At 39.6% G+C, this 14,177-nt stretch overlaps 1 protein-coding gene and 1 long non-coding RNA gene across 7 annotated transcripts; one reads left to right on the top strand and one right to left on the bottom strand.

The window, feature by feature from the left end:
- The first annotated feature begins 5,209 nt into the window (after window positions 1-5,209).
- Window positions 5,210-5,650, top strand: LOC143888779 (thioredoxin M3, chloroplastic-like). The gene is made up of 2 exons (XM_077393188.1): window positions 5,210-5,228; window positions 5,331-5,650. The coding sequence occupies exons 1-2, from the start codon at window positions 5,210-5,212 to the stop codon at window positions 5,648-5,650; spliced, it is 339 nt and encodes a 112-aa protein (XP_077249303.1).
- Window positions 5,651-11,386: 5,736 nt separating this feature from the next.
- LOC143882720 (uncharacterized) lies at window positions 11,387-13,660 on the bottom strand. Of its 6 annotated transcripts, none has more exons than XR_013252319.1 (3): window positions 12,451-13,342; window positions 12,210-12,326; window positions 11,387-12,096 (listed from the first exon to the last, which is right to left on the bottom strand). It is a non-coding gene; the product is annotated as an uncharacterized LOC143882720 (long non-coding RNA). The 6 variants fall into 6 exon arrangements; XR_013252322.1 differs by having other exon boundaries at window positions 11,387-11,784; window positions 11,970-12,096; window positions 12,210-13,323; XR_013252313.1 differs by having other exon boundaries at window positions 11,387-12,105; window positions 12,195-13,660.
- Window positions 13,661-14,177: the final 517 nt, after the last annotated feature.

Raw genomic sequence — 14,177 nt, 5'->3', positions numbered from 1 at the left:
TCCTCATCATTTCTCCCCTGCTTGGAAAAATTCACCTTCGGTGAATTAAACTGCTCGTACTGCTATAACAAATCTGGATCAAGCTCCTGAAGCTCGTCAACTGTAATCCAGAAATCGTCGCTATTTGGTCTTCCTCGCCATCTGACTAAGAACTTACTAATTCCTCCCGCGTGATTGGAGACAATCTTCTCATCCAAGATGTCTTCTACTACTTTTCTTTTCTCAAATTTGGGTATTGGTGGGGTAGAAGAAGGTAGTACTGGAATGGTTGGAGATTGGGCATATTTGGGGTTATCAAATGCAGAAAAGGGTTCATGATATGATGAAAGGTCTTCAACATTGGAAGTATTACTAATTCCCATGTCAGGTGGTAAATCTAAAACATAGGCATTAGCACTAATCCTTTTAAATATTTTAAAAGGTCCTGCTCCACGAGCATGTAGTATGCTAACTACACGTTTACCATAACGTTCAGGCCTAATTCTTACCATTACCATATCACCTTCTTTAAATTCTTGTAGCCTTCGATGTACATCTGCATAAGATTTGTAAGATTAATTACTAATTATAATCTTTCTTCTTATTTCTGCATGTAAGTCTCGAATGTGCCACGCAAAAAACTCGGCAGACTCAAAAACTCTAGAATTGACACTAGCTACAACAGGAATAAGGTAAACTGATTTCCTAAGGGAATAGCCTGTGATAATCTGAAAAGGGGAAAGACTTGTACTACGGTTCACAGAACTATTATAGGCAAACTCAGCTTGAGGTAGAACTCTATCCCAACTAGAAAGGTTGTCACCAACAAGACACCTAAAGAGATTCCCTAGACTCCTATTAATGACCTCTGTCTGACCATCTGTTTGTGAGTGGTACGCACTAGAAAATTTCAACTCAGTTCCCAATATTTTCTAAGAGTTAAGATATCTGAGAGCTTGATGGTCGGAGTATAACACAAACTCTTGTGGTAGCAGATAGTGTCTCCAATGGCGTAATGCTTGGACTACTGCATAAAATTCCTTTTCATAAGTCATATACTTTTGCCTAGCCTCATTAAGTTTCTCGCTAAGATAGGCAACTAGGTGTCCTTCCCGACTTAGAACACCACCAATTCCGACACTTGAGGCATCACATGCAACCTCAAACACCTTAGAAAAGTCTGCATGCTCTGGCAATGCCTCATCAGTCACTACTCTCTGGCTCTATATCGTCCATCTCTGATTCTGCCATCATGGACTCCGTATCTGACATAAGCTCGGGCTTAGTGTCGATAACGGTCTCATCAACATTAGCATATGGCTCCTCAATAGTATTAGCAACTTCCTTCTCCCCTTCTTGAGAGATAATATCATCAACAAGTGGTACGACTTGCATCTCATTACTAACGCCTTGCAACTGTTGACTGCGGGCTTCACGATCCATTCTGCTAAGTCGTATCTCTTCGCGAGGAAGATTCAGATCTGCCCTACTGTCTCTAATGAATTGAGCTAACTCATCCTTAGATGCTGGATTGCTAGAAGTCATCGTGTGGTAATCTTTGTCATTTCTTGGGGGCATGCAAAGGAAAACTAGATACTAATCTGGACACTAACACCCTAAAGGGTTCCTACAACTAACTCTATGCTTTGATACCAAGTTGATGCAGGACAATACCTAATTTAGGAAAAATCCTAATGGGATTAAGACTTTAGGACAATTTAGGGCTTACGCGGAAAATTAAAAGAACACTTAACTAACCTATGACTGAATTAACTCCTAGTTAATCTATGGGCAGCAGCAATAATGAGACTTAAATGGCATAAATAATTGTAAAGATTGTAATTAAGTATGAACTAAACCTTATACAAATCAATCAAACCGATAAGGATTTGTTAGATGAATTGATGATAGAAAGATTAGTTTGAAACTAGGCCTACACATGCAACAAATTAAAAGAAGTAAAAGCTAATGCAAGTACCAATGAAATAGATGTAACACAAGTATGAAAATAATAATATCCAATGAAGAAAAACAAAAAAAAATGTTCAGCAGCAGTAAAAGGCTCAAAACGGTCCAGTTTTGGGTTGTAAGGGCATTTTGGTAATTTGACAGATCTGGGATTTTGGTTTAATACTACTGTCCAAATCTTAGGTTAAGGTTTATAAGGTAAAAGAAAGGTTAATCTAGGGTTTTGGCTCTGATTTGATCGTAAGTTTAGGCTAGGGATCTTTAAAAAGGTTTTTCGGGCTTGAAAATGGTGCAAATTTTCGATAAGGCTCAAATTTAAAGTTAGGGTTCTTGGGTGTTTAGGCTTAGGTTCAATCATAAAAACAATCCCTCAAAATCTTGGAGAACAAGAGAGATCTAGTGATTTTGGGTTTTCTAGTTTTAGGGTTCAAGAACAAAGAAAATAGAAAATCTGATTTACTAACCTTGTTTGTATTGATTTGATTGAAGAAATAGAAGATAATAGATAAGAGGAGATGAGGGAAGAATGGCTCCAAGCCACCAAGAGGAGAAGAGAAGAAGAAGTCCAAGCCACAATAGTTCTCACAAAAATTCTCAATTCTATTCAATATTCCAAAGTCTCTTACATTGCTTTCATAAGATGTATTTATAAGAAAAGAAATCCTAGAAGATAACCTAAAGTTAAAAACTAATTTCAACCATTCATCTAATCTAAAGCAAAGCTAAATAATGATAAAAGCTTACTTAAAATAGTAATCCCGTAATAGACCTATATCACTTCCTAAAAACACTCATAACTTGCTCAAAACACATCCAAATCATGTGATCTTGGGCCCGTCATATATGTAATTGAAAAACCTTTATAATAATACCAAAAACACGCCAAATGGATGAGATTTGATGCCTAAAAAGTAGGCTACAAATAAAATGACGAAAATAGAAACTAAATAATAAAAAAGGACGCCAATGTCTGTGGCCCATCTAGAGTCCCCGCCATCAGTGTCGTCCACGTCTACGCTTGTAAACCTTGAATCCACGCCCATGGTTGATGTCCCCATCACCAATTTCTTTTTTATTTATCTTAAGTATCTAGATCTATATCTTTTTAGCAAGTTTTGTGCTTCATTGTGTTGGAGTAAGCTTTAGACGCATGAAAATACAAATAATTCTATGCATGTAATCCTAACTCCGTTGGGCCTAAGTTGGTCATGACGTTATTGTGTTAGATGTTGGTTTATTCTATCGTCTATTTCATAGGTGACACCTTATTGAAGCATGATTTCTCCCAAAGAGTGCTGGGACACACACATACACACATATTTTTTTTTTAAAGATGACATATTTTCATTGATATTATGAAAGTTACATTAGGGACCAGGAGTCCCAACTGGCATTACATTGTATTCAAATAAAGCTGGCCAGGGCATACCTTGGACCATAAGGATGGAACAAAAACAACGAAACTCTGGGTCCTTTCTTCCTGCACTATACCATGTGCGGCTCTTACTCTACAATCAATCCAAAAATAAGCTTTCCCCGACCATTCCCAACCACCTGCCTTGCACTACGATCATTCCAACCTACATCTATCGTCCTTCTCAAACAACCTCAAAAAACCCCAACACTTCTTTAGCAACAACACCTCAACATTCCTTAATTCCTTTACTATCTCTCAAATCCATCATTCTAAAAACCACCTTAACACCAACCAGCAGAACTAATACCAACTCCGCGGATTCCACAAACTAAACAAGCAAAACACCCAACTTCGCCTTTGAACATCAATTGAAACTCCCCATGTCATCCTCTTAACCGGAGACTTCACACAGCTGGGGGGATTTGAGAGGAGGGAAAATCCTTCCAAGTTCCGGCTCAACCACTCTTTTCTTGAGTCGATCAGATGGGCGATGTTTTTTAGTTCGACTTGCTCCCTCATTCCCGAGTCTAAACTTTCCCAGGGCCTTCTCCTGAAACTGGTCCCCAATTATCCGACGAAGAAACTTCCGTTTCCTCGTAGGATTTCGATGATCATTCCATTAGGGGAAGACCCTTTTGTGTGTTTTTTCAGGATACCCGGAGCTCGTTTCACTTTATCATCTAGACTCGATGTAGCATGGGTCAATAATTTCGGTTTGCGGCGTCTCGATTTGTTCTTCCAAGATTGTTCTACTTGTCCGTTGGATGTTCCTCTAAAGGGTGGAACCGACTGGTTCCACACACACACACACAAACACACACGCACACACACACACACACACACACACACACACACACATATATATATATATATATATATATATATATATGGGTGCTTTGGATTTTTTTAATAATTTTTATTATTTAATTTTTTACCACCAAAGGCTAGGCAAAGTTGTTCTTGGACGTGAGTTACTGAACACTTATTGTTTCCAGGAGCGCGGCCGAAAATATGCTTTTATGTTTCCAGAAGCACTACAGAAAATCCATTTCTTATTCCATTTTTCATAATCAAAATCAAGAGAATGGTTGCCGAAGGCAGCCTAGAAATCTATCACTTAAGCCAATAAACCATCCAAGTGTCATGAAAAATCAAATTAAGCAAGACATCCATCCAATGATAAAAAGATTCAATACAAATTAATGTTCAGCTTACCCGAATTCTTCTTCTTCTCATTGAATTCTCCCCCTCCTTTGCCTTTGATGCATTGTTGTCATGACATTCAACTTCCTCAATTGTTCCTTGGTTTCACTCTTTAAAAAGGAAAGTTGAAAGCTCTTTCCTGAGCTCATTCTAATGTGGTGGGAACGTTTAGAAGAACTCCAAACAAATTGTGGAATTTTCAGGAGCTGAATTTTTCACCGATGTAGGCTCTTGATCTTGGTTTTTGTTGTGTTTTGGCGTGGTGGTGGTGGTGTTGTGCGTCTTTAGGCTCCATTACCTATTCCGACTAATATTAGATGGTTATATGACCTAAAAGCCTTCGTTTGAGCAGCCCATATGCAAGCCTAGGTGCTTTCCTTGGCTTAGGGAGGCCCTTTGCCTGAGGTACTAGCATCATGGCTATCATATGGTGATGAAATCAATCTTGATTCATGGGTCCTTCCATATCATAATATAATGGCAGCATTATTGCACAAAAATCTAGATTTTGTATTTCCATTTTAATCTTAGAGGTCATTTTGGTCCATCAATATCAAGGTAAGAAAATGAAAAAAAAAGGTAGGATACATTAATATGCAGTCTTTCCCCTTTTCCTCTTGTAAAAATAAATCAAAGTTGTGGATGAATTACTGCTGCCTGTGTAATTTTATGTAATAATTCCATTGTTTAGTATTACGACAGAAAAAGTTTAATTTCATCAAGAAATATATAGTCCTCTAACATCACGTTTTGCTACCTGCAGCTCAAGTAGTTACCAAATCCTCCTGGGATGAATCTGTTCTGAAAAGTGAGGTTCCTGTTCTTGTCGAATTCTGGACTGGTTGGTGCGGGCCTTGCAGGATGGTCCTTCCCGTGATTGAAGAAATTTCACACGAATATGCTGGGAAAATTCGGTGTTTCAAGCTCAATACAGATAATGACCCACAAGTTGCAACTGACTATGAAGTTCGGGCCATTCCCACTGTTGTTCTGTTTAAGAATGGGGAGAAACAAGCGGCCATTACTGGTGCTATGCCCAAGTCTGTGTATGTGGAAGCTATTGAAAGATTGCTGGCCCCATAGAGAGAGAGAGAGAGAGAGAGAGAGAGAGAGAGAGAGAGAGAGCATTTCAGATTCCGGCCCGTTGGGTTCAAATACAGTGAAAATCACAATTTTTTGTCTCAAATTTAGATGAACTGTATTATAGTATAGCTGATTGATCTAGCAGAGTAGGGAAACTAAAAAAACCCGATACTTTTGGCCAGAAGATAAATGGAGATTTGTTGGTGATTGTACATTCTACTCCACCCCGAATTCTTGGAACACTTTGTAAGTTTGAATTGGATTCCTGTGATCAGCATGTCAGTCTTTTTTCCTTTCATTTTTTTAGTCAACTGAGAAGAAAACTGATTGAACTGAGGAACTGTTCTTTGTTTTTACCACTCCAACTTTGTAATATGAAATCACATCTGTTGTTCTTTGTTGTTTCTTTTCTCTACACTGATTGATATAAAACTGTATCTGACTATGATTCTATAATAGTATGTGAACCGGAGCTCAATTTTGAAGAAACTGAGTCATTCTTATATTTTGTTGTGTATTCTTAAAGAGAATTGGTGCGTATGCCCCTCAAATAGGATTAAATGATTCTGTCAAGAGGCAATTTTGGGACGATATGGATGAAGTAGTCTAAGGAATACCACATGGAGAGAAGTTATATATAGGAGGAGACTTAAATGGTCATGTCGGAAGAACTAGTAGAGGTTTTGAGAGGGTTCATGGAGGATTGGGTTTTGGCAATAGGAATGAGGCAGGAGAATATATTTTAGGGTTTACAGTGGCATATGATTTGATGTTGACAAATACTTTAAAAAAAAAAAAGATTCACACTTGATAACCTTTAGCAGTGGCAACAGCTGTAGCGAGATAGATTTTATCCTCATTAGGAGAGAGGACAGAGCTGCTTGTAAAGATTGTAAAGTCATACCTAGAGAGTGTTTAGTCACACAACATAGGTTGGTGGTGTTAGATATATGCATCAAACGTTGGAGGAGAAAAAATAGAGATGTTAGACATCCGAGGACTGGGTGGTGGGATCTCAAAGGAGAAAAACTAAAGATCTGCTTAAAGAATGACCTTAGAGTCTTGCCGAGGGGACTAATATTATATGGAATGTGATGTCTAGTTATATCAGGAGAGTGCCTAGGGAGGTACTTGGAGAATCTAGAGGAAGTGGGCCGCCGTCTAAAGACACATGGTGGTGGAATGAGGAAGTCCAAAAGGCAATTAGGTCTAAAAGAGAGTGTTATAAATGTTTGCATAAGTGTATAAATGAGGAGAACATTGAGAAGTATAAATTGGCTAGAAAAAAAGCTAAGAAAGCAGTAAGGGAAGCTAGAGGCAACACATATGAGGATTTGTACCGTAGGTTAGGGACGAAAGAGGGTGAAAAAGATGTCTACAAGCTTGCTAAGATGAGAGAAAGGAAGAGCAAGAACTTGAATCATATAAAATGCATCAAAGACGAGAATCAAAGATTGTTAATAAAAGAAAACGAGGTTAAAGAGAGGTGGAAAAGTTACTTTGATAAGTTATTTAATGGAGAATCTATAGCGAATTTGGGAGAACTTGATAACGCTTTTGATGATACAAATCGGAGGTTTGTTCGTAGAATCCGAACATCAGAGGTAAGAGTAGCTATGAAAAATATAAAATTAAGGCTAGAAGGGCTGACGATATTCCTATTGAGACTTGGAGATGCTTGGGTGGTTGACTAGATTATTTAACAATATTTTGAAGACTAAGACAGAATATATGGAATGCAACTATATGAATGTAAGGAGGTGGGACGAGTATGTGGTAAATATGGCTGGACATGAGGTACCTAAGAGGGATATCTTTCACTATCTTGGTTCAATTCTACATAAGGAAGGAGAGATTGAAGAGGATGTTAACCATAGAATAAGAGCAGGTTGGTTGAAGTGGAAGCTTGCCTTAGGAGTTCTGTGCGACCGTAAAATCCCTACCAAGTTGAAGGGAAAGTTTTATAAAACAGTTGTGAGGCCACCCATGCTGTACGGCTCAGAATGCTGGACCACCAAGAAGTAGCATGTGCATAAGATGAGTGTAGCGGAGATGCAAATGCTTAGATAGATATGCAGCCACACAAGGTTAGGTAGAATTAAAAATGAAGACATTCGTAAAAAGGTGGGGCTGGCACCAATTGAGGAGAAGATGAGAGAGCACCGTTTAAGAGGGTTTGGACATTTCCAACGTAGGCCTTTGGATGCTCCGGTGAGAAGAGGTGACTCGTGCCAAATTGATGGAGTAAAAAGAGGTAGGGGCGGACCGAAAACAACTTGGATAGAAACAGTGATGAAAGATTTGATAGGTAGGAACATAACAGAGAACATGACCCTGGATAGGATGGAATAGAAGAAAATGATAAACGTAGAAGAAGCCAACTAGAACCAGGATTAGAGCCGGGTAGATTCCTTTTACCTTCATCATGAATTTTTTTCTAAATGATTCATTTAGCCGGTCCCAACTAGTTTGGGACGAAGGCTTTGTTGAGTTGAGTTGAGTTGAGTTGAGTATTCTTAAAGAGAATTTGTTATTTTTAATCATAAAAACAACTTTACAAAATGTTTACATGAATGAATCAAAATGTGCGGTTAAATTTTTTAATATCTGTGTTTGGATTATGGGCCGTTGATCTTTAATTTGCTATTTTTAAGTGTATAGATCGAATAGCTGGATTTGTAAAGAATTATCTAATTCAAGTACTTAAACCAGTTCCGGTGGCATGAAGTCGGATTAGCTCGTTTGGTTTAGTTATTTAAAAACGCTCAAGGCCCTGTTTGGATTGCAAGGAAAAAAAACATTATGATGGAAAAACAAATTTGTTGGCAATTTTTTTTCTTTCTACAATTTCGTGGGAAATGATATGATTATGGTTAATTTAGAGGGATATTATCATAAATTGAAAGTCCTTTGAAATAAAATTTCAATTGGTTTGGTTCAAGTTATTTTTTCTGTCTGTAAACAAGTAGGAAACTTAAAAATAATTTTCCTTTCCAACCTTTTTCAGAAAAATCGTGCAATTCAAAGGAAAATATTTTATATCGGAAAGGTTTTTCCTCCAATCCATGGAAGGCCTAACATCCAATCCCTCTACTTGAAGACACTGCATATTTCATTTTTACCTTATAGTATTGCTATTTTTTTGCGACAATTTGCCGGAGTGTACACTCATAGTTGGAGGGCTCCTTTATTTTCCTTACCAAAACAAAAAAACAGTTGTTGGGCTCCCATATAGTAGACTTATTTTCAAACTTTTCTAAGAAATTACATAGATTTTTTTCTAGAGTTCTTGTTTACTATATAAAAATACATGAATAAACTTTTCTAGAGATGCTTAAACTATTCTGATTATGTGAAATAATACTTATAGGCTTTTCTCTAAAGTTACATTCATTTTTTTAAAATTTTTAGTTATACCCTTGAAAATTAGATTTCCAAATGGATCTTTTCATCAGCTTTCGTATCTAACAATAGAAATCCTTTCTTCGTACAAAGACACAACAGATAGGGGCTGACCATTAGGACAAATTAATTGTAACTTTTTCCAAAGATCGTTGATCAAGGGCTAGGAGTATTCGATTATAGTTGAAGTTGGTGCTATACATTGGAGTTGTGGTAGCTGAAAATGTTCACATGAGGATGGGCCATGGCCTTGTTATGCTTGATCAAATTCATTTTTTCTTGTTTTATGGAAACAGTTAAAATTAATTTTACAGGGAAAATGAGATCTCACTACTTGATGTGGGTCCCATACAGAGAGGATATCTCACTTAGAACCATTGAAATGTGCGAGGTTCCAATTTATCAGTCTTGATCAAGGGTCTGCCACTATCTGATAAGTGAGTGTCGATATCACTTTTCTTTATATATTAAGGTGATTAATAAAGTAGAAGTCCTACACTACTTAGCGCATTGTTAGGAGAGATTGGTAGCAGCATTAGACCAACAAAAAGACAGTGCAGTGCCTTGATCAGATAAGGCATGCTCCTTTTTTTGTAATCTGTTGATGATTATATATGTTTTTGGGACGTTACTAAAATGAAAGAGCTTTTTAATTCATTAGTTCAGGGTCCGAACACTTAGTACCAATATACAATATGATCTTAATTATCAGTTTTGCGTCTAAATAGCATACACATGTGATCAGAACCATTGATTTGGCAGATCCTATGAAGCGACCTGCTTGATCATCTTTGGGTCCCACATACACACAGAAAGCATATTACCGATTGAGCTGAAGATCGATCCATTCCCTAAGAATCCTCATGGAAAGGAGATTACCAGAGACCGCACACATCCGTTATCAAGAGCTATGTATGATAGACGAGAAAAGACTGAGAGCATCCTACCATGTACAAGGCTATCAACGCAGAATTTAAAGAGCTTTCAACAGGAAGGTTCAAGTCTGAGACCTCAGAGAAGGGGATATGGTGCTAAGGGAATGTCGGGCTCCAGTCTTCGACCCTAGGGGAAACTTCTGACCTAACTGGTCAGGCCCCTACATCGTTGAGGAAGTCTTGCTCAGAAAAGCCGTCAGTCCCCTCGATCAAAATGGTGAAAAAAATATTAGAACGTACTAACCTCGATCAACTCAAAAGATATTATGCTTGAATATCGGAAGGCTATCCTCAGCCGACCAGCCCTAACAGACAACCCCAACAATCAAATTCTTTTTGAAAACCCTTTGAAGCAAAACCCATTCACAAAATACCCTTAGTTCAGGGGCATACGTCTGACCTGATCCCTATCTCAATGGGGTAAGTAGGCAACCTGGTTCATTCAGTTCCGGTCACCATCTAAAAAACCAAACCCATTTCAGTCCCTTGAACTACGCCCGACATGATCCCAACTTCATTGGGGTACGTAGGCAGCCTGAATATTCCAGGTTAGGTCGCACTTCAAAAAACAAACCAATTCCCCCCTCTTTCTAAAACTTACCCAACCTACGAGTCCCTTTGACAATGAAGATAGAGGAAGTAGGATGAAAGAAAAGAAAAATGAAAAAAAAATGAGGAGATCTGAAGATCTGCTAAGTCGAAAAGTTGAAAGGGCGACTTAGGAAACATTTAGGATCATTTGGTTGTAGGAACGAAAACCCGAAAGGGCAGTGCTGGCAAAGGTTAGGGCGAAAGGGTCTATCAAGGCAAAAACATGCAAAGGGCGACTCGACCGTTGGCAGGGCGTCCCTCTGAAGGCACCATTCGAAGCACTCTTGGATTCAAACCACGGTTGTCAAAACCAAACAATCTAAAGGGTGTAAGGACTATGATTGAAACACCAGTGGTAGGGAACACCGCCCATGCCTAATCATTTTCACAGCTCATCTAAAAAGAGGCCAGACTTACCTAAAATAAATCAAAAGCATTTGTTTCGGAAGAAATTGGGATTCTCCCCACAGAGAACACCTATCATTGTCCAATACCAATAGCTTATGTGATCATGTCTTGAAGGGAAGCAAGGCAAAGCTCCTCTCAAAGTGAAGAAAAGATCAAGTGCATTAGAGCATCCAAGGCTCAGAAGGTTTTACTAATAGATTGTAAATTCCGGTCAAAAAGCTCTCTGAATATGTACTGCTGTGCCATGAAATGAAATCAGTTTGCCTCCTATTTCTGTCAACTTTTCTCTTATCTATGGAAATAAATACACTAGGGGCATTTACGTTTTTATCCACTGAGAACAGTGACTAGAAATTTTAATGCACGAAAAAATGAAGATCAAAACCAATATGCAAGGAAATGAAAAGCAACCATCAAACAAGATGTAACCATCCATCCCAAAAGTACAATATGTTAGGAGAGAACCTCCCATACAATACATGTCTACAAGCAAAAAGGAAAAAAAATACAGTGTCTACATCAAGCCTCTGAGGCTGGAGGATCCGCTGGTGGATTTGCTAGATTTGGAGGTGGAAGCTCCACGCTCATGGAAGAAGGGATCATCGAGTAGGTCACTATAGAGTATAGGCGGAAGCTCTGGCCTTGTTGACGCCTCAACAGATGATGTCTCTCCTCCCTGAAAGACGTCTCCAAGGAAATAGTGTCCGCGCTCACCTCTGAAAAAATGGCTCACGAAAGAATACTCGCCTGAGCTGCCCATCCTCATCAAGCGCCTATCAGTGCCTCTGTAGGACTCGGCTGTCATCTCCAAAGGAGCAAATATATCGCCAAGATAAATTGAGGGTCCCTAGACTCTGTCCTCCCTCTCTTTACAGAAAAAAAGAGGAGCATGCTCCGCCAGAGACAGAAACTCGCCTGCTCGCAGCCCAAGCAAGCCCATACAAATGATAAAAAAGGAACCAGAAAGGGAAATGAAAGCTTACCATGTCCTCTATGCGTCGATCTCGCGCAGCAATATCCTCCCTCAGCCCAGCAACCTTGTGCTGCGAAGTTGTCAACCAGTCTCTCTCTTCCAAACACTCTCACTGAGTCTCTTCTAAGGAAATGCTCCTTCAGAAACTCCAATAAATAAAGCAACAAACAAGTCATTAAATAAAATGCAAAATATAAAGACTCGTGAAAGCAGTCTGATAAGTGGACCCGCGTACGATTAAGAAGCGTACCCCCGGTACCATGGTGCAACACTCTCATCTGGATCCCCCGGTTGCGAGTGCTCCTAGATCACCTCCCGGCCCCTTCTTGCATATTGTCGGGAGATAACTAGTGCCTTAAGGAGCCAACTAACAAAATCCAAAAAACAAAAGTTAAGTCCAAGTACGGAAGCTAAAGTCAAGTGCGAAAGCTAAAACCAAGTGCGAAGGCTAAATCCAAGTCAGAATGCTAAATCCAAGCACAAATACTGACTTCAAGTGCATCAGCTAAGGTCAAGCACATTGCTAGCAACAAGTGCAGAGAAAAGAAAGAGAAATAAAAAACCAAGAAAAATAACAAAACAAATGGGAAAGAGGAGAAGAGAGAGTTTGAGTGAAGAGAGAGAGGGAGGGAAGATGGGAAATGAAACCCCTCCCACTCCCCCTTTTATACTACCCAACCACGCCTCCTTCCCCTGCGACTTTTCGGGCTTCCCAAAATCGCAGAGAGCTCCCAAAGTTGAAGGCCACTTGTAGGCCTCTATCGGTTTTCCCTGAGTTCCCCTGTTTTGCCCAAATTTCTTCCGATTTCTCCTGATTTCGCCCCCTTTGCTTACTTTATTCATTGTTGTCAGAATTTCCCCCCAAATTCTATTCATTTCAGTCAAATTCCGTTGAATTCCCCTCCCCGGGATCAACCAAAGTCCTCCATAAAGTGGAAACGGTCAATCAAAGTGTTAGTTAAAGTTTCTTTTAGCTTCCAAAACCCCATCAAATGCTCTATACATTCTCCCAACCATCAAACTAAACATCATCAATGCTTACACAAAGGCATTTCTTGGGAGTAGTTATTCCTAATCATAAAAAATTGGAACCGATTATTCCCGGGAGTCTCCGCGGCCAACCCGCTAAACTCCTAAACCGTTCCCGATTTCTCTTCTACCCCAAATGGACACTTAATCATTACTCTCAAAATATTTTCCATCCCCAGCAAAATCCAAGAACATCTACCAAATCGCCTTTAATGGCATCTCTAATTGTCTCATCTGACATCCAAACCAACCAATTCTCCGAATTGGTCAATTTCAGTCGAGCCAATCTCGATCAATTCAATCTTCCAAATGCATCAGCCAATTTCAATCAAACACCAATCAAAATCAAACTTTTAAAAATGCACCAGTCACCCAGACCAAATGGTCACTTAGGCCATTCTCTCAGTCCAAAAAATAAAACTCGAAGCCCGTTAGGACACGGCACTTGCCTTTTGGCAACCCTTTAAGTCCGTCAGCCCACAGAAAACTATAAGCCCGTAAGGACACGGCACCTACCTTTCGGCAACCCTTTAAGTCCGTCAGCACACGGCAAACTCTAAGCTCGTTAGGACACGACACCTACCTTTTGGCAACCCTTTAAGTCTATTAGCACACAACAAACTCTAAGCCCGTTATGACAAGACAATTGCCTTTTGGCAGCCCTATAAACCTGTCAGTACATGGCAAAATCTAAGCCCGTTAGGACACGACAACCACACGGCAAACTCTAAGCTCGTTAGGACACGACACCTACCTTTTGGCAACCCTTTAAGTCTATTAGCACACAACAAACTCTAAGCCCGTTATGACAAGACAATTGCCTTTTGGCAGCCCTATAAACCTGTCAGTACATGGCAAAATCTAAGCCCGTTAGGACACGACAACCACCTTTTGGCAATCCTTTAAGTCTGTCAGCACACTTCAAACTCTAAGCCTGTTAGGACACGACGCCCGCCTGTTGGCAAATCCTTTAAGTCCGTAAACACAAAGCAAACTCTAAGCCCGTTAGGACACGGCACCCACCTTTTGGCAATCCTTTTCGTCCGTCAGCACACGGCAAACTCTAAGCCCGTTGGGACACGACACCCACCTTTTGGCAACCCTTTGACCGTCAACACACGGCAAACTCTAAGCCCGTTAGGACACATGGCTCACCTTTTGGCAAATCCTTTAAGTCCGTCAGCACATT

Source organism: Tasmannia lanceolata, unplaced genomic scaffold, assembly GCF_043159265.1.
Source record: "Tasmannia lanceolata isolate RefF3 unplaced genomic scaffold, GAP_Taslan_0.1 ptg000002l, whole genome shotgun sequence".
Lineage (NCBI taxonomy): Eukaryota > Viridiplantae > Streptophyta > Magnoliopsida > Canellales > Winteraceae > Tasmannia > Tasmannia lanceolata.
The sequence above is the reverse complement of the archived record's forward strand: the minus strand, read 5'-3'. Positions and strand labels throughout refer to the sequence as shown.